Consider the following 21,080-nt stretch of genomic DNA (forward strand, 5'->3'; position numbering starts at 1 on the left):
GTCACCCTGTTTATTTAACTTTTATGTAAGTACATCATGTGAAATGCCAGGCTGGATGAATCACAAGCTGGAATCAAGACTGCTGAGAGAAATATCAACAACCTCAGATATGCAGGTGATACCACTCTAATGACAGAGAGTGAAGAGGAACTAAAAAGCCTCTGGATGAGGGTGAGAGAGGAAAGTGAAAAAGCTGGCTTAAAACTCCCCCTTCAAAAAGCTAAAATCATGGCATCGTCCCTTCACTTCCTGACAAACAGAAGAGGAAAAAGTAGACGCAGTGACAGATTTGGTTTTCTTGGGCTCCAAAATCACTGCCAATGTTGACTGCAGCCATGAAAATAAAAGACACTTGCTCCTTGGAAGGAAAGCTTTGACAAATCAAGAGAGCTTAGGATGTGAGAGTTGGACCATAAAGAAGGCTGAACACTGAAAAATTGATGCTGGAGAAGACTCTTGAGAGTTCTTTGGACTGCAAGGAGATCAAACCAGTCAATGCTAAAGGAAATCAACCCTGAATGTTCATTGGGAGGACTGACACTGAAGCTCCGATACTTTGGCCACCTGATGCAAAAAGCTGGCTCATTGGAAAAGACCCTGACGCTGGGAAAGATTGCGGCCGGGGGAAAAGGGAGTGACAGAGGATAAGATAGTTGGATGGCATCACTGACTCAATGAACAGGATATATGAGCAAACTCCGGGAGATAGTGAAGGACAAGGAAGCCTGGTGTGTTGCAGTCTATGGGGTCACAAAGAGTCTGACATGACTTAGTAACCAAACAACAACCAAGCTACCACTGCACTATAACTACGGGGACTATAATTTGTGCAGGATAAGCTCAGACTCTGGGTAAAGCAGGCAAGCATCACCACCCATTTCACAGGCTCAGACAGATGGAGTGATTACCCTGGGTTCCTTCAGTCTGCACTTCCCAGACATGTGAGCTCTCAACCACCAGACCACCTGCGCCCCTGGGTATGGATCATGTTTTATTGATGCTGAAGGGAGACTGGTATTGTTTTGCATTTCCTTATAAAACATGCTGTACTTTCCTTGACAGACTCCCAAGCAACCGAGGAAAACCAAGAGCAGCTGACGCCATGGGAAGTCTCAAAAGCCACTAGCTGATGAGAACGAGGGGGCCTGGGCCCCTGGATGCTGCTCTTCCTTCCCTGCAAAGGAATAGAGGAAAACAAAAGAAAGGGAAAGACTAGAGATCTCTTCAAGAAAACTGGAGATATGAAGGGAATACATAATGTAAGGATGAGCATGATAAACGGCAGAAACTGTAAGGAGCTAACAGAAGCAGAACAGATTAGGAAGAGATGGCAAGAATACACAGAACTATACAAAAAAAAGCCATAATGAGCCAGATGACATGGTTATCTGGACACCATGTGCTCCACCCCAAGTCCAATTTTTACGCATATATCCTTGGAGGCTTAGATTTTGTTAAACCTTTCCTGATTTGGAAGTGCCATTTTCTATTGCTTAGCTACTTCCAGCTAAAACCAGAGCACGTGAGACCCAGACTTCACAGCCACTGCTCTGCCTGCATTGTCCTGGCCTTGCCCACCTCCCAGACCTTGTGGGCCCACCGCATCTCTCCCTCCAGAGTGAGGGGTCTCATCTTACCCTCCCCCCCAGCATCCGCTAGGGCCCACTCTCAGCCTTGCCTTACGAGTCCTTTCTGTATTTTTACAAAAAACTGTTGCAGGTATCTAGTTAACCCCAGCATTCCTCTTGACCTTGGAGGCTACATCATATTCACACAGGCCTCTCACCACAGCAGCGGAGCAGCGAGGTGGCACCAAGCTAGGGGTGGGGATGGTTTATCTGGATAGAACAGGCCTCTGTGTGCCCTGAGGTTTCTGAACAGAGGGAAACTAAGAGCCCCAAGAATATGCCCAGAGTTCCTGGAGGGCTGGGGAAGTAAGTCAGGTAAATTTACTTCTCCACAAAAAAAAAAAAAAAAAGAAGAAGAAGAAGAGAAACTGCTAACACAAGGGTCTTTGCTCCTGGGATCTCAAAATCCTCTTCGGAGGGTTGTAGAGACCTGGACCCTGCACCTCCCAGCCTAGGGGTGCCTGGTAACTCGAGATCACCACTCCAACCAGTTACTGCATTGGGTGCACCCTGAGCTGGACTGGCAGGGTCCGAGGGGTCCTCGCCCCACCCTCAGCCTTCCACCACTTCAGGCCCCCTTTCTCTCCAAGCAAGAGTCAGCATGAAGCTCAGATGGGGGCTTCAATTCTGGAAGTGGGGTAGCTGAACCTCAAGGAGACCAAGAGCCACTGTTTCCTAAGTGCTTCCCATGTGTCAAAGACAGACAGTGAAGATGCTGATGGTGATGACAGAGATGCGGATGAAGATGTTGCTAAAGATGCTGGTAAAGAAGATGAAGAAGAAGATAACAAGATGATGAAGATAAATGATGTAGAAGGGAAGAAAAAGATGGATAAGACTGATGAAAATGATGGTGCTGATCATGAAGATGGACAAGGTGATGAAGATGGTGAAGAGGATCAAGACAGTGGCGCTGATGAAGATGCTGAGGAAGAGAATAAAGTTAGTGAAGACACAGGATGGTGAGACTGATCATGATAACGGGCCTCCATACAAGTATATCCCTCAACCCTTGTGACAGTAACTGAGAAATTATTGAGTACCCACATGGCCCAGGTACTGTTCTAAGGATTGGAGATACTGCTAAGGGGTGAGGGGTTCCTTGGGGGTGATGAAAACATCCTGAAATTGCTAGTGGTGATGGACGCACAACTCATGGATATACGAGGACCACTAGACTGTGCACTTCGAAAGGGTGGATTGTACGGTATGGAAATTACATTTCACACTGTTAAAAGAAGCCCCCTAGTTCCATATTTGTTTTATTCTCTGGTGCTTCCTCCCTACCACACAGAAGTCTAGACATTTTACGTATCCCATCTCTCTGCATCCTTTCTGCAGCCCTAGGAGATAGGCTTTGTTGTAATAATTCCAATTTTACAGAAGAGAACAGTGAGGCACACACCAGAGAGGCTTACCTGCCTGTAGTCACACAGCCAGAAAACAGCAGAGCCAAGACAGGAAGCAAGACATCCTGCCCAGAGTCCATGCTCTCCCCACCACACAGAGACGCTTCCTCTGATCAGGATGAGAGCCAAGGGGGTTGCACACAAGGTCTTCCAGGTCAGCCCCTTCGCCTACCAGGTGCAACGATAAGACCCGTCAGGGCTGCACAGGGCGCTGGTGCACAGTCTTGGCTCTCGATGCTTCTACTGCTGACCATCAGTTCAGACCCTGACCTGCTGTTTTCCCTACAGAAATTCAACAGTCACAACCCCCCATTCCCAGCACAAACAAGAATGAGCTTCTCATAAAATAGGTGGTATATCACAGGTGGCAAAAGGGTGACCCTCCCCCACAGGACCAATACAGCCCACAAATGTGTTTTATGGGGTCCACACTTCCTTTTTTTTAAATTTTACAATACTGTATTGGTTTTGCCATACATCAACATGAATCCGCCACGGGTGTACATGTGTTCCAATCCTGAACCCCCCTCCCTCCTCCCTCCCCATACCATCTCTCTTTAAAAGCCCTGATTTAGAAAGATGATACAATGATCCTAGATGCAGAGCAGCAGAGGAAACACAGATATAAAGAGCAGAATTTTGGACTCAGTGGGAGAAGGCGAGGGTGGGATGATTTGAGAGAATAGCCCTGAAACATGTACATTACCATATGTAAAATAGATGACCAGTGCCAGTTCAATGCATGAAGCAAGGCACCCAAAGCCAGTGCTCTGGGAAAACCCCAGGGGGATAGGGTGGGGAAAGATAGGGGTACACATGCATACCTGTGGCCGATTCATGTTGATGTATGGCAAAAACCATCACAATATTGTAAAGTAATTATCTTCCAATTGAAATAAATTAATTTAAAAATAAAATAAAAGAGAAGGAAGATCCTTCCCTCAGTGAGAATCTGCTCTCTACGCGGAGAGGCATACAATCGTGAACCAGGGAGCTGTCCATGGACCAGCTTCAGGGCGTTATGAAGCAGGTACTGCAGTCAGGGCATGCTGAGAAAAGAACTCGGAGCTGAACAAGTTCAAGTTCATTCCCCACTCAGCTACTCACTGGCTACTGGAAATTCTGAGCCTCAGTTTCCTCACATGCAAGAGAGAGGTTGTGGACCCACCACGCAGGAATGAAATGCCATGGAGTCCTCAGCACGTGCAGATGGCACAGGACAAAGGGTGAAATTTTGGAAATCGAGGGAGGTATTTTATACCTAGTAGGACTGACCTGTGAAAGTGTTAGTCACTCAGTCATGTCCGACTCTGCAACCCCATGGACTATAACCCACCGGCTCCTCTGTCCTCGGAATTCTCCAGGCAAGAATACTGGAGTGAGTTGCCATTCCCTTCTCCAGAGGATCTTCCCAACCCAAGGATCGAACCCAGGTCTCCTGCATTGCAGGTGGATTCTTTACTGTCTGAGCCACCAGGGAATTCTCAACTCCATGAGCCCCAAGGGTTACTAATCACAGGCCCAACCACCTGCTTTGTAGATTCCAGGTTCCCTATAAAGTGGGGCCCCATTAGGCTAAACCTTGCCCTTCCCGCCCAGCTGTACTTCCTGCTGCGGGGGCCCAGCTATTAGTGTTCTGTTCCAGAATTACCTTGGGCAAATGAGTTAGTCTTATCACTCAGCTCCCTCTTCTCTATTATCTGAAAACCCCTTTAGAAGTTGTCCCCCTGGCCGTTTCAGAGCCAGGGCAGATGCATGTCCTGTTCTGTATGAGAACGCTGAGTCCAGCCCTCTGAGGCTCTGGCCGTGCAGTCGAGCTGGGCTGGGAGAACACCCTGTGCCTTCCTTGCGGACGGCGGCTCATTAACCAGCAGCCTCCTTCAACAGCGGCCTCTCCTGACTCAGTCCAGCTGGGCCCCCGGCGGCAGTCCCAGCCTGGCTCCAAGATTCCACCTCCCAAAGTCGGGGAGCCCAGGCCCAGCCCCTCCTCAGCAACGTGAGGAAGGACTCGGCTGCCCTTGTCCCATTGCATCCAAGCAGAAACACCTGCCCCAATGTGCCAACCGAAATCCTCAAATTACTCAGCATCACCTCGCGGCTGGAGCCCTGCAGGCTTATGGAGCAGAGGAATGTGGGCTTCAAGTTCCCTCACTTCCCCTGGATTACATTTAACGCTGCCCAGTTTCCATAGATGGACGGGACTTATTAAACTCGACACACCTGTTCTGTCCCCAGGGGTCCCCCTCAGGAAAACAGCCAGCCACTTGCTGTCCCTCTGTTGTGCTGCATGTTTGGAGGGAACACCCTGTGGTAGGAAACACACCCACGATCAAAGGAACTGCACAACCCAGAAAATGTGCTGGTGCTTCAGTGACCCTGATCTTGAGCTGGTGCTGCTGGTAACTTGCATCCTGAGTACAACACCGCCGGGGAGGTGCCTCCATGTGGTCCTCCCACTCCTGCTCATGGATTGGACCCCCAGGAAGAGTGCCAGGGATGCGTGTCCAAACATGGATACAGAGCCTCCCTCCTGCACCTGCCTGCTGTCTTCCTGTCTTCCCTCCCCCAGCACAGAGCATCGACTCCATCCTGTTGGGGCCACCTCCTCCAGCTCTCACCCACGTCCTGCTCCCCGTCCTCCCCCGGCTCTCAGTCCACCCCTCTCCAGCCACATTGTCATGTGCTGACATTCCTCTCCTCGGCTCTTACAGACCAGAGTCACAAGCCCCCTTTAGGTCCCCTGCTGACCCCCTACATGTAGGCAGAGGAGTCCTCGGACGTGCCCTTGCCCTGCCACACCCCTGCTTGCAACCCCTCTGGGACCTTCACTGTTTCTCAGGAAAGGCCAGATGTCTCTGGCCACCATTTGCACCAATTTATGGAGTGGCTGCTCAATGGATGAGGGACCATCAAGTGAGAACAGACAGGATCCTGGCATTCTAGTAGGGAGCCAGACCCCAAACCGGGAAATGAAGGAATAAAGGGTAACTTCAGACAGCAGTCATTGCAGGGAAGAAAACAGTGGGATGATGGGATGGAGAGAAAGGCTACGAGGCCATGACCCTGGGGAGGATGGGGGTGGGGGCATCAAGGGAGGGTCCCTCTGGGAGGGACCAGAGGTGGCTGTGTTTGGACCAGGAGCAGGAGGGTGCCCACCCCCTGGCCCTGCTGAGCCCTTCAGCTTCCCCCACCCTGCCCATCCCAGCTCCTCACAACCACACCACGTTCTCCAAGGGGCAATGCGGATTCAGGCTGTGGTACCCTCTTGCTGCTGCTCTCTGCCTGGGACATCCTTGCATGCCAGCCCACCACATGGACTGACATGTATCAAGACATCAAGACCATACTCCATGTCACCCACTCTTCAAAACCTCACCCCAACTCTGCCTCCCTCCTGCCAGCTTAATCTCTCCCTCTTAGACCCTTGCTTCCGTGGCTGATTCATACGTCTGTTTTGTACGTATCTGATTAGATATGATGGTTCCTGATGCGCCTCTGCACCCTGGCGCCCAGCCCCTACGCTCTGCAGGGACCCGAGGTCTGTGACAGGGTTTGTGCTCCCCTGAGACATGCAAGGGCGTGGAAGCGATGCCGTGGGAGAAACAGGCCTGCCCCGCTGCAGTCTCAACCAGATTCCCTGTTAAGTCATCACAACATCCCCTTACATCACAGTGAGCGTGCATACACCGTGGGGTAGGAGGCAAATCTACAGGGAACTGAAGTGTGGTGGTAACAGCTGTCATTACACGAGTCGGGGGTGGCTGCACCAGGCCCTCAGGAGCTGCCCTCTCAGTGATGCCACGGCAGGTGTACATGGCCCCACATGGCAGAGAACAAGAAGGAAGGTTCTAGTGCTGCTGACGCTGAAGCAGACAAAAGACCAGTGGAGGATGTGCACCTTATCCACTTGTTAGTTCTGATGCACCAGAAATGGATGCTCCCTGGAGTGGAGTGTTTGGTTAAAATATGCGACTTGCCATCCTGGCTGTTCACCTGCCTGGCTGTTTTCGAGTCACATGCCTGCCAGTGGTGGGTGGCACTTAAACCACCACCCTCTAGGATGGGGTGTTCTTGGTTCATTACCAGTATTTATGCTAGTAAAATATAATGTAAAAATATTTTAAAATATTTGAAAACGTTCCAGTCACTTTAATTGGGGATGAAAGTTTCTTTGTTACTATGAATTTTTCACATCTCTAGTTACTAGTGAAGCTGAATTATCTTCATATGTTTATTTAGAAATTTTGCTCCCTCCTTCCCAAACCATGAATTCTAGGCTATTTCCCAGAGATCTGTAGAATTCTGCTAACAACTGGTCTTCATTCATGAATGATGAAATCATCTCACTCAATACATTTTCCCTCCTCTTTTCTCATTTCTGGAAATGTTGTTGTTGTTTTAGTTGCTTCGTCGTGTGGAACTCTTTGGCAACCCCATGGACTGCAGCCTGCCAGGCTCCTCTGTCCATGGGATTTTTTTCAGGCAAGAATACTGGAGTGGGCTGCCATTTCCTCCTCCAGGGGATCTTCCTGATGCAGGGATCGAACCCACGTCTCCTTCATTGGCAGGCAGATTCTTTACCACTGAGCCAGCAGGGAAACCCTCTAGAAAATGCTGTTCTTATGAGTAACACATAAAAAGAATAAAACCACTGACGTGTGGAAGTAAGCATTGTATGTAGTTTTATATTAAAAGTAAAGATTTTGACAGCAAGAGGGAAAAGGAAAGCTGGTGCCAGTCTCTCCCTTCCTTATATACTAGACCACTATTACAAATGAAAATTTAAACACTAGCAGAAGAATGGAAAACCCTCTGCCACGATGCTAGGTGGCAAAATCTCATGTATACTATTTTGTGTATTCACAAAAATATGTATTTTTAGTTATACTTTTATATTTAAAGTTGAGAACTGGATTTGAAATCATGTATAGAAAAATATACTTCCTAAAGATAAAATTAAGAGTTGAGGAAGTTAAAGCAACACTGAGAAAACGACAACAAAGCAATCCCACTCCAGGGCACATACCTGAGGAAAACCATAATTCCAAAAGATGCATGCACCTCAGTGTTTACTGCAGCTCTATTTACAACAGCCAGGCCATGGAAGCAACTTAAACGCCCATCAACAGGAATGGATAAAGAATCTGTGGCACATATATGCAACGGACTATGACTCAGCCATAAAAAAGAGTGAAATTGCGCTTTTGCAGAGTCACAGATGGACCTAGACACTGGCATACAGAGTGAAGTAAGTCAAAGAGAAAAACAAATATCATATATTTAATGCATATATGTGGAATCTAGAAAAATGGTACAGATGAACCTATTTGCAAAGCAGAAATAGAGACACAAATGTCACGGACAAAGTATGGACACCAAGTGGGGAAAAGAGGGGCAGGATGAATTGGGAAATTGGGATTAATATTATACAGCACTATGTATGAAATAGATAACTAATGAGAACCTACTGTATAGCACAGAGAACTCTACTTAATGTTCTGTGGTGAACTAAATGGGAAAGAAACCCCAAAAAGAAGGGATACATATACACATACGCACACACACACTCAGCTGGTTCACTGCTATGCAGCAGAAAATACAGCATTGTAAAGCAACTATACTCCAATTAAAAAAATTGTTAAAGGAATACAATTGGAGCACATCTGGAGAACTACAACAGATGGGAAAGAGAGGTAAGAAAAGAAAATTCGAACTGAAACAGAGATGCTCCCCAGTAATCCTGTCTCACTCTCTGCACAACCTCAGCCTCAGGTGGGCATTGGCTTTGCATGAATGCTTTAGAAAAACTTCAAGTTCTATACTTTAGAAATTACTGGCAATTATCCAAAATCCCTAATGTTAGGTCAAATGACAGGAGTCTATTTTAATACCTAGTTGGTTTCTGGTAACCACGAGAAAAATGTAACATAGGTGAGTGAGACATAGTATGATCAATAAATGTGAGACTCCTTCCTTTCAAAAAAAAAAAGTTGATGAAATTAAGACAAAGGCCATACAAGAGAAGGTCAAACATAGACACACAACCCAAATGATACAAGGCAGTTAGTTGCACACTTGGCTCCGAGCTTCCTGGTAGCCAAGACAAAAAGGGAAACATGATTAACTACAAACATGCACGCTCCTTAAAAAACCAACGTAATAAGTCAGGCTTATTTTGGCCCCGAGGTCTCCGAGAACGGTCTCCCAAGGGTCCTGTGACACTCAAGGGAAGGGCTCTGTTGAGGAGATTTGGGGTGGGGCCTTGGAATCAGCACTTTCACAAAGCTCCCTGGTAGCCTGGATGGACGCTCTGATGTGGGCACTGGCATGGATGGGATGACCAGTGACCCCGCTCCCCACACTTCCTGCTGTATGAGCATAGGGAAGTGACTGCACTGTCCTAAGCTAGTCACTTTCATTCGAAAAATAGGGCCATTAACAATTCCTACCCTAGAGAGCTCTCACAAGGCTCCAAGGAGGTGATGTATTTGAAACACTTGACAAGAAGCTGGTACACAGAAGACACTAAATAAGTGTTAACAATGACCATCATTAATACCATGCTTCTCTTTCCCCACTTATAGGATGTCTGCATGGCTGGACTCAAGACACCGGGGAGGAGCTGGGCTCTTACCCAGCACTGCTGAAGAGGAAAATCAGCAAGTGTTTATCAATATCCCTTATTATGCAATCCCCCACCCTCTGCAAGGATGCCTCAACACTTCCCAAAGGAGCAGCTTCCTTTCCAGCAATTAAGTCATTTTTTTTTTTTTCCTGCTAAGCCCAGAAAAAGTCAGGTTTCAATATTTTCAAAACCCCGTGTCCATAGAACTGAGACCCTGCTCTTTGCCCCAGGTTTCCTGGCACCTTCAGCAGAAACAAAGCCCCACAGCTAATACCCCATGATTATCAGGGGTGCCAATCTCCACCGCCATCCTTAAAAGCAACAAGCCTCCTCCTCAAGTTCTGCAGTTTTCAAGGCAGGTGCGGGGGAGGGGAGCAGTAGCACAAAACACTTATTTTCTGGGAACTTGTGTTTCCTGGAGGCCTGAGTGGCAGCAGTTTGTTCTGGAAATGGGAGAACAGGATGTGCAGAGGAACCAGCTCGAGGAGTATTTAATGCCCACACAAACGTGCTAACTACCAGCTCCTGGAGGATGCTACTGAGCATTCATCAGCTTCTCACAAGGCGGCCCTAGAGCAGAGGAGCCCCCAGGGGAGACTTTATAGAAGGTCACGCAGCATTCTAGAGGCCCCTGGCACCCCGCCCCCCAGTCCAGGCAAATTGCACCGTAAGGGCTTCCCTGGTGGCTGAGACGGTAAAGAATCTTCTACAACGCAGGAGACCTGGGTTTCATCCCTGGGTCAGGAAGATCCCCTGGAGGAGGGAGCGACAACCCACTCTAACATTCTTGCCTGGGAAATCCCACAGACAGAGGAACCTGATGGGCTACAGCCCATGGGGTTGCAAAGAGTCAGACACAACTGAGCGACTAACACTTTAGCGGGGAACAAAAACAAGGTTGTTAACAACTACACTAACACAACCTGAGTCCTCCAGTCCAGGTGCCGCTTCTACAGCAGCTCAGCACCCAGGCCTGGCCTCCCAGGTGACCACTAGTCAAGTACATCCAGCCAGGACCACCAGCAGAAGCTCCACGCCCCTCCCCTCCCCACCAGGAACACATTTTCACCTGTCTGTAGAGGGACTACCCTAGAATCTTCCGAAGGTCCCAGGAGGTAGGTGCTGCTACAGTGTTGAATTTACAAACCAGGGGTAGATTCGGAGAAGGCGGTGCTGACCCAAGCCCACAGCACTAAGCCTGGGGTTTGAACCCACCTGGCTGCCTTTCCCAGAAGCCCATGGTTGGCCCAGAGTCTCTCTCTGGATATTTTCACTAACCGTGCTGTTTCAGGTATAGGGGGCACATCTGCATCCCCTCCGCGATCCCTACCTTAACACAGGCATGAAGCGTCTTGCACAGAGGCCCAGGGCCTGGCTGGAGGCCTGAATGTCCTGACGGAAGCCATACAACAGGAGAAAACCCAGAGACTCAGATAAGCCAGAGACCGCCTCCGAGAGCCTGCTTCCCCTGCCACCCAGGCTGGGAGTTCTGAGGAACCTAGCCCGCCTCCTCAGAGCTGTGTGACTCCGCGCAAGTTTCTAAACGTCTCTCATCTGTAAAATGCAGATGATGACAATCGGTTCCTACAAAGATTGAATGAAATGAGGGAAAGCAAGCAAAACTCACTGCACGGGCTCTGCACTTAGAAGGCAAAGTTGTCATTTGATAACTTTGTAAACAAATGCTGAATTCTAGTGCTGGACATCTCAACCTTATAATAACAACAACAGTAGTAAAAAAGAAAGCTGTCGGGCACCCTTGTCACCAGCTCCTCTTAAATGGTAAGCACACAACTGTACTGAAGCAAGACTATAACTTCCAGAACTCACCCACTGTGTGAGTCCCTGGAGCTCTGGGTCTGTGACACACTGCAGATTCATTTACACACACAGTAAGGGTGGGGTGGGCTGCTGGACAGTAAGGGGATGAGAACTACCCCGAGGCTTCACTCCCTGCAAGCTGACTCTGACTTCATATGCCCCCCCAACAAGAAGCAGCACGCAGAGTGAGGGAGACCAAGACCACTTCATCCAAAAATGCTCTAGGAGTGCCCAAAAGATGAAAGAGTCAGGGTCTGGAAATTTTTAAAAAATACACAAGACGAAAACACCAACTGCACTTCAGGATATGGTGAATGGCAGGTTGCCATGGCAACAAGAGGCTGAATTATTCAGCAAGTGAAGTCAGAAGAATCTCTGAAAGGAGGCAAAACAAAGACAAAGGATCCAATTAAACCACTTCTGTAGGGAAACAAACCAGGCAGCCGGGAGGGCTGTGTATACCCCTCCCCCCTGCCCCGGGTTGTGATTCCTCAGCCACGGCCCCCCAGGTCTAAACATGGTGATTCCAAGATTTAAAACAAGCTACAGACTCAGTGATTAACGGAGGAAGTCTAGTCCAGAGCCTGGCTTTGGGGTACCACTTAATCAGAGGGACTTTGAGGTCCCAGCACCCTACCTTTTCCCACTTCCTGTCTGCCCTGGGAGACAGGAGTGGAGTCCCCAGAGTTCTCTTAAGTCAAGCATCATCGTGATCATTTTGTTTTCCTTGAATCACATGTACTTACAATGATTACTATTTTTTCTTTAATTTGCTTAATATCTTATTTTGAAGGAAAACTAGGTTTTGTTTGAGCGTGTGCGTGCTAAGTCATTTCAGTCGTGTCTGACTCTTTGTGACGCTATGGACCATAGCCCACCAGGCTCCTCAGTCCATGGGATTTTCTAGGCAAGAATTCTGGAGTGAGTTGCCATTTCCTCCTCCAGGGGATCTTTTGGACCCTGAGATCAAACCCGCATCTCTTAATGTCTCCTGCATTGGCAGGCAGGTTCTTTATCACTTGCCCCATCTGGGAAGCCCATGGTTTTGTTTAGCAAATAGAAAACCATTATCAACTGGCACAGAAGACAACTGCAAAAGCAACGTGTGTAAAAATCTTTTTTTTTTTTTGACATCTTGGCAGGGGAGGATGTTTTAAGACTGGGCGCAAACATTATGAACCATAAAGTACATCAGGGGCCCGGTGGGCTGTTCATGTTTGTGTGTAAACCTCCATTGGACCCCAGCTGCACTCACTCACCACACACTGGCCATGACTGAGTGTGTGTGACGACAGAGTTGTGTGGCCACAGCAGACACGGTAGGTCCCTGAGCGATGCTCGTATCTAGCTCTTCCCAGAAGTACATGATTGATCATCTGGTGACTTTAGAAATGAAGAGCTTTCACAGATCAAAGGGAAACATCAACAAAATGATGAGACCAGCCCCAAAGAGGGAGAAGAGGTGCCATTCACAGACTCGGGAGAGGGCTGGGAGCTGCGATTTCCAGAGCAGACTCAAGTCAGTAAGATAAAGAAAACTTCGGGTAATGGACAGGAAAGGAACTGAAAAAGCTAATAAGCACTAAAAAAAAAAAAAAAAAAAATGTCTAACCTTGCTAGAAATGAGAGAGACGGAAAGCCATGCCTCCTGTGATAGTACATGGCATCATGAGACAGGCAGCTGGGACACAGAGCCTGATCGGCTGGCACATGCCTTCGGCCATGAGATCCATGCAGCCGTGTTCCCAGCCCTCCCTCCTTCCCACCCACATGCACTCATTGAGCACCTGGTTGGTACCAAGCCCGAGACAGGAAGAGGTCTGAGGATGCTCTCAGGGGTGTGTGGCTCAGGGGACCTCTCTCCCTCATTACCCACAGCACCGGCCTGCCCCTCAATCGAGTGAGATAAGCCTTTGCTGACTGACCAGACATAGAGAGACAAGTGCTTGGGGGTCTGACAGTCTCACTGCAATCAGGCTAGGAACATCCAACTTGGAGAGACTCCTTCAACTCATTAAAATCAGGGAATTCAATAAAGTCGCCCCTCACCCCAGAGACTGATCCTGGTTGGGGGTGGGGGTGGGGTTCGTCAATCAGTATTTTAAAGAGCTTCTCCACCTGGAGCCCTGTTCTGGGTTGGGGGTCACCGATCACCATGGGCACCTCAACAGCCATCCACAGTGGGCACCCTTACCATGCAGCTCAGAGCCAACACAAAAGGAGGGGCTCCCAGGCCCCTCCAGCCACGGTGAGCACTGATTTGAAAAATGTTAGTCGCTCAGTCATGTCCAACTCTCTGCAACCCCATGGACGCTAGCCTACCAGGCTCCTCTGTCTGTGGACTTCGCGAGGCAAGGATACTGGAGTGGGTAGCCATTCCCTTCTCCAGGGGATCTTCCAGAGGTTGAACTCAGGTCTCCCGCATTCAGGCAGACTCTTTATCATCTGAGCCACCAGGGAAGCCTGAGCACTGACTTACTAAGCACCCACCACATGCCCCAGGCCTGCAATGCACCTTCCTTATGGGACCTCCCCGCAACTCACAACGACCTTGACAGCATCAGCACCCCACTTCGTGAACGAGAAAAGCAAGACCTGGAGAGTTGAGTCCATTGGCCCAACATTAGCACAGAGTGGCGATTCAAATTGGAACTATGTGATTCCAGGCCCTCAGGACCCCAGCCGGGGACCCCACAGCCTGCAGAAACGTGAGCCCACTGCTCCTTCTCTGTGAGCCCACAGCTGGTGTCATCCCCATTTCACAGGCAAGAAAACTGAGACCCAGAGAAATGCAACATCTGGGTGCTGGGCTTTACCCACTTACACTCACTGCCCTCGGCCCGAAAAACCTGAAGTAAAGGCATTCAGAGGATGACACACTGGGCCCAAGCCCCCAGCAGGATGGGGAACAAGGGCCCATCTGCCTGCAGTGAGGCCGCGTAAGCCTCAGGCAGAGGGCGACCTGCGGGGGAGTGGTCCTAGGCCAGGGGTGGCAGCGGCTCCGTCCCCAGGGGATGTGTGGTTGTCACAGTGGTGGGGGCGGGGGGGGCGGGCTGTGAGCATCTCCAGGGCAGAGGCCAGGGATGCTGCTAAACATCCCACGGTGCATAGGACACCAGAGTCACCCAACCAAAACATTGGGACCGCTGAGCTCGGGGGCCCCTGCTTTCGAGCCCTGCTTCTCCGAGGGTGCCATAGACTAGCAGCACTGGCAAACTCCACCCCGTCCCCCCAAAGCTTGTCCAAACCACAGGCCCTGCTTCAACAACCAGTCCTTCTCCACCAGGAAGACTGGCCCCGGGCGGGAGGGACTCAGCAGTGTCCAGGGACACGTCAGTTGTCACAGGGGACGTCATGTGTCCAGGCCAGGGAGGCCGCCAAGCATCTGATGCCCCGATGGCCCCCCACAGCAAGAACCCAAACATTGACGGCGGTGGGTACAACGCAGGGCTGGGCTGTGGGCGGGTGGGACCAGCCCCTCTGGGGCCCACGCACCCACACTTACTTGGAGAGCTTCATTTCGATCTGCTGCCGGATCTCCTGCCGCTCCTCGTCCGTCCTCTGGGGGAAGATGTTTCGGTCCTCCAGCTCCTGCCTGCTGGGCCGGTTCCTCAGCTTCACCGCTAGGAGCTCCTTCTTGCATTTCCTTGGCAGGGTCCCTGGGAGAAGGGGTGATGAGATGACGGGTGTCAGGAGGTGCCGGCTGCCGGAGGAGACGCTCCCCACCCCCACTGCAGGGGAGACCCTGCTCCAGAGCCAGGGGGGTGAGTCCGGCAGCTATGGTGCCCCACAGAGAACGGCGGGCACAGCACTTCCTTTCATGAAGCCCCCTCGTCCCACACCTTCCGTGGGTCGGGCACCGATTCTGCATGCAGGTCTCCACTGACCATCATGAGAGACACTTGCTGTCCCAGAGCAATTATCAATAGCCCACATTCTCTTTCAAAAGTGTCGGAGTTCGGGTCATAAATTAGTTACTTTTATCCACGGTGGCCCTTCCCTTCCTCCCCACTGCCTGCTACCCCGTGGCCACCTGGATCCCCTTTCATTCCTGGAATATCCCAGCTCAGGGTCTCAGCAACATGTCCATCCAGTGCTGACCACCCCACTCTGCCTGGACCATCCTGGGCTGGCTACTGTCTGAACCATGTCGTTGGCCCGGAACCCGGCCCTCAGAGACCTAGTAGGTTGTCTAATCTCCGTCACCCTCAGGATCAATTCCTCCCTTATCTGATCTCTTTCTGGTTCCTTAGTTTATCATCATCTCTTCCAACTAGACTGAAAGTTCCCTGATAGTCTGTTCTCCTGGGTCCTGGAACAGTGTTGATGCAGCAGGTTATCCAGTCGAGTGAGCCTGACTCAGGGTCTAGAAGGCTGACACTGATCTTTACCTCCCGCCCCCCGTGTCCGGAAGCAGCAGAGTGACATCTGAGTGCACGTGAGATGTAAGATCTTAAGGAATAATGCTCAGATTTACCTAACACATTATCGACTGGGAGATTTTTGCAGAAACTAGCACCTGTAGCTGGCAATTTACGTAAGTAAACATTGAAACACTCCAGTCACTAACTTTTGGGTAACAAAAGAAAGTAAAAGTGTTAGTTGCTCAGTCGAGTCTGACTCTTAGCGACGCCATGAACTGCACAGCCTGCCAGGCTTCTCCGTCCACAGAATTCTCCAGGCAAGAATACTGGAGTGGGTTACTTTCTTTCTCCAGCGGATCCTTCCCAACCCAGGGAGTGAACCCGAGTCTCCCGCATTGCAGGTGGATTCTTTCCCATCTGAACCACCAGGGAAGTTGGGTAACAGAAGTCGTAGTAACATCTCTCTCATCAGTAAGATGCTAATAGCAGAAATGGGGATTGGCTGCATTCAAAGTCAGAGAAGGGTCACGCCTTAGGTGCTAGGACACGGCACTGAGCTTTCTAAACACCAGAGTCCCTACCTGCCCCAGCCAGTGCACATGCTGACAACCAGCAAAAAACTCCAAGTATTAATACAACGTAGACTGTGATTCTGAGGGTGTGTGGTTTTGCACTTTCATTAGGGGATAGGTTTGATTCCTGGAGTTCAAACCGTCATCCAATGGTCATCCCACAGCTGGAGGCAAACTATGTATTAAGAATCATGGCTCCCTAAAGAAAGTCAATTCCCAGCATGGGGTACGGATATGAAAAGTAAGAAATACCTCCAGCAAAGTGGTAGTTTAACAGAAATTTGGGATAAAGTAAGATACAAACAATCGTACTTGACTGAAACTTGACTTTCTAATGTAAGCTTGTTTACTATGTGTTTTATAGACAAAGAGAAAAATAATGACCCCAGAAACCATTTCAGCCAGGACTCCAACCTGATTTTGCTTTAATAGCTTTATACATGATTGGAGCTCTGTATTTATAGAATCATAAAAGCCTAAAGCAGTCACACACATTTTTCTGTTGATCTCTGCTACATGGTCCGGGGAAAACTGAAAGCCAAACTGGCATTTATGAATTGAGGGAGCCTCAAAGGTCTCGGGACACGTCCTTCGTGAATGTCAAGGGTCTCATACATGGTGGGGAGGCAAGGGGGATTGCCATTTCAGATGAGTGTAATATGCTTAACCATGAAATGACACTGAAGGCAGTTTAATCTTTTCAGCTTTTGATAAAGAACGTCTTTAAGCCTACTGCAAATGTCTCAGGCTTGTCGTTACGAACTTTAAACATATTTGTTCTTAACTGAAAGACCCTTTCATCAGAGATTTCTACATGTGATGAGAAATCACTGCACAGGAAGTCTTAGTTCTAAGAGTGAGTAATTCTCTGCTTAATCTTCCAGCCTCTGTGAGAACAGCTTGGGCACCTATAGGGCCATTATGAAAATGTCTGGGCTGACAGTCTTTCCCAGGCTATCGGGGGTTACCAGGTTTGGTTACTTAAAAGTCAAAGAGAAATTTCCAGACAAATGGCTTAAAGGTTTTACATGAATTTGAGTGGTACTTCTACCAAACTGACAGCATTAGTCTAAATGAGCAGGTGATCCAGAGTAAGGTGTGATGCAAAGAAACGGAGGCCAGGAAACTTCCCTTCTTGACTGTGGGGACCATCGTCTCCACAAGTGACCCCAAACACACTTGTGCTCCTTTGGAGCCAGAAACACCCCTTCCAAGAGTCTGCTCCCATAACAAATGGGACAAGCACATGAAATACACATACGAGGGTGTCCACCCAGCCTTATTTACAAAATTAAGAAATTAAACATAGTCGACTCATAGGAAAAGTCCCTGATGCTGGGGAAGATTGAGGGCAGGAGGAGAAGGGGGTGACAGAGGATGAGATGGTTGGATGGCATCACCAACTCAATGGACATGAGTTGGAGCAAACTCTGGGAGATAGTGAATGACAGGGAAGCCTAGCGTGTGGCAGTCCATGCGACTGCAAAGAGTTGGACACAACTTTGTGACTGAGCAACAACAAACACAGCCAAAATATCCCAACAAGACAGCATGTGCCAAATGACGGTGCGTCATCTGAGTATTATCAACCTATTAAAAACGGTGCTTGTTGTTGCTTACTCACTCAATCGTGTATGATTCTTTGTAACCCCATGGACTGTAGCCCACCAGGCTCCTCTGTCCATGGGATTCTCCAGGCAAGAATACTGGAGTGGGTTGCCATTTCCTTCTCCAGGGGATATTTCTGACCCAAGGATAGAACCTATATCTCCTGCACTGGCAGGCGGATTCTTTACCACTGAACCATCTGGGAAGCACCGATTAAAAACAGTGGTATATTCATTATCGAGAGACAAAAAGACAGTCACGATACATTGCTAAGAAAAATAACTTGTAGGAAAATATGCACCTTATAGATAGATATAATCTGTATCTATATTTGCATTTAATTTTTTAAATATATACAATCTTCTTATAAATCAGCATAGAGACACGAGAAATGGACTTTACCTATTAATTTATCTGTATTTTATTTTTAATCATCAACATGGTTTCCTTATCTCTAAATAATTGTTTAAAAAGACAGACCTTTGTGGAGTGAAAGTAGTGAAGATAGTAGAAAATTCTCCTCTCCATAAGAACAACAAGAAAATTGCAAATATCATCAGGGTCAACTTCTTCAGAATTCCATAAATTAATTTAAAGCAGCACAGGGGGTCTTTATTCAAGAGGAACTGGTGGAATCTCAGTGAGAATGTTTTGCTCCATCCAGTCCCCTGCCCCTCTCTCGGACTGGAGCACCCTCGCAGCAGTTTGCTGTCTCCTGAGGATCGGGTGCCTGGGAGCCACTGTGGGGAGAGGAACGGCCCTCATCCCCAAAAGAGCTGCATCATTTGACCTGCCAGTGGTACCCTGAAGTCCCCACCCCATCCAAGGCCGCCTGCCTTGGATCTGATTCAGAGCCGGCCCAATGCAAAACGTCTTCTCCCTGGGGGTGTTGGTTGAAACAATAGTCTTTCCAAGCACAAGGCTTTCATTTATCTTCAGACCTCTCTTGCTCAATACTCTATAGAGCTCTTAATTGGCCAAAGTAATAAAAAAAATTGCAAATAGAACTACCTTATGACCCAGCAATCCCACTGTCGGGCATACACACCGAGGAAACCAGAATTGAAAGAGACACGTGTACCCCAATGTTCATCGCAGCACTGTTTATAATAGCTAGGACATGGAAACAACCTAGATGTCCATCAGCAGATGAATGGATAAGAAAGCTGTGGTCCATATACACAATGGAGTATTACTCAGCCGTTAAAAAGAATTCATTTGAATCAGTTCTGATGAGATGGATGAAACTGGAGCCGATTATACAGAGGGAAGTAAGCCAGAAAGAAAAACACCAATACAGTATACTAACACATATATATGGAATTTAGGAAGATGGCAATGACGACCCTGTATGCAAGACAGGGAAAGAGACACAGATGTGTATAATAGACTTTTGGACTCAGAGGGAGAGGGAGAGGGTGGGATGATTTGGGAGAATGGCATTCTAACATGTATACTATCATGTAATAACTGAATCGCCAGTCTATGTCTGATGCAGGATACAGCATGCTTGGGGCTGGTGCATGGGGATGACCCAGAGAGATGTTATGGGGAGGGAGGTGGGAGGGGGGTTCATGTTTGGGAATGCATGTAAGAATTAAAGATTTTAAAATTTAAAAAAATAAAAAATTAAAAAAAAAAAAAAACCAATGCATGGGCCAAAAGTACTAAGTCAGTTAAAAGTAAACCCTTGGACTCCCCGGCGGCTCAGTGGGAAAGAATCTGTCTGCCAATGCAGGAGACACGGGTTTGATCCCCGGTACGGGAGGGTCCCACATGCCACGGGGTAACTAAGCCCATGCAGCGCGGTGACTGGGCCTGTGCTCCAGAGCCCAGGAGCCACGGCCACAGGGGCCCATGTGCTCTAGAGCCCGTGCTCCACAGCAAGAGAAGCCGCTGCAGCGAGAAGCCCACACACCACAACCGGAGAAAACCCATGCTGCAGCGAAGACCCAGCACAGCCAAAAATACATAAATAAGTAAAATTATATATAGAAAAGGACGGCACAGATCCAGTTCCACTCCAGCCAATGCTGGAGAGCCTTTCCCAGGCACAGCTGGCTGGCAGGCAGGGCTCAGCAGGCACGGTAGGCAAAGTTGGCTCTTCTCCCAGGACCCAGCATGGTCAGAGAGCGGCAGACCCCAGAGGTCCGGACTCCACCTCACCAGGCAGGGGGCAACCTCCTGACTCCATGCAGGCTCACCACCAGCGAGTGCAGAATGCAGAACATCCCCCAGCCCTGTATCATCAGTGCCATCATCCACCCAGTAGGGAAAGGATGCTCGTGGGGGATGTCAGGCCTTGGACCACTCTCTTCCTTGTCAAGCCTACCCCTTCTCTCCCTACACACTGCCCTGGTCAGCATCCTCCCATCAGTGTCACTGGCTGGTTCTTCATCATCCCCTCTCCAGATAAGGGTGTGCCCAGGACTCAGCCCTCAAACCCTCCTTCATGTTTGCTTCCTACATGACCTCACCTGCCCCATGACACTAGAGACCAACTACTAACACTCAGATTCTCCCTCTCCAGTCACATCTTCTCTCCTGAATCCATGCTGCATCTTCAGGCTGTCTCCACTCAGGTCCCAATCAAGCATCTCAAACTTAGCATGGCCATAACCAAGCTCCTGTCTTCTTGCTGAAGGTTAAGCAACAGAGCCGAGATTTATACCTGGGCTTGACCCCAGCATCCACACTCTTAGCTGCGACCTTCATGGATCTATTAGGCCTGGCGTGCTGCGATTCATGGGGTCGCAAAGAGTCGGACACGACTGAGCAACTGAACTGAATTGGCTGAAGGCACCATTTCTAGTGGACCTGTTGTTCCTGCTGCATACCTAGCCCAAGAGGAGAAATGGCCAGGTGGGCATACCCTGCTGAGCTCACTTGGATGAAGGAGATGTGAAAACAAGCACCTGTGATGATCTCAAACACATTATGTGTGTGCCTATTTGCACACTCTCACAACATATCCCAATTATCTGTTTGTGTGGCTTCCCCTAACCATGGTCATTATCCAAGCTTGAAACATTTTCACTCAATGGAGGAAAACA

General features: G+C 48.9%; 1 protein-coding gene across 2 annotated transcripts in view; it reads right to left on the reverse strand.

Annotated features, from left to right (window-relative positions):
• PHACTR3 (phosphatase and actin regulator 3) overlaps nucleotides 1-21,080 on the reverse strand; it is a 205,595-nt gene that overhangs the window by 23,595 nt on the left and 160,920 nt on the right. For both annotated transcript variants that reach the window (XM_018057603.1, XM_018057602.1), the window contains exon 8: nucleotides 14,989-15,142. In XM_018057603.1, the coding sequence (XP_017913092.1) occupies nucleotides 14,989-15,142 (154 nt within the window). The remainder of the gene's footprint in view (nucleotides 1-14,988; nucleotides 15,143-21,080) is intronic.

The sequence above is a fragment of the Capra hircus genome, chromosome 13 (genome assembly GCF_001704415.2).
Source record: "Capra hircus breed San Clemente chromosome 13, ASM170441v1, whole genome shotgun sequence".
NCBI lineage: Eukaryota > Metazoa > Chordata > Mammalia > Artiodactyla > Bovidae > Capra > Capra hircus.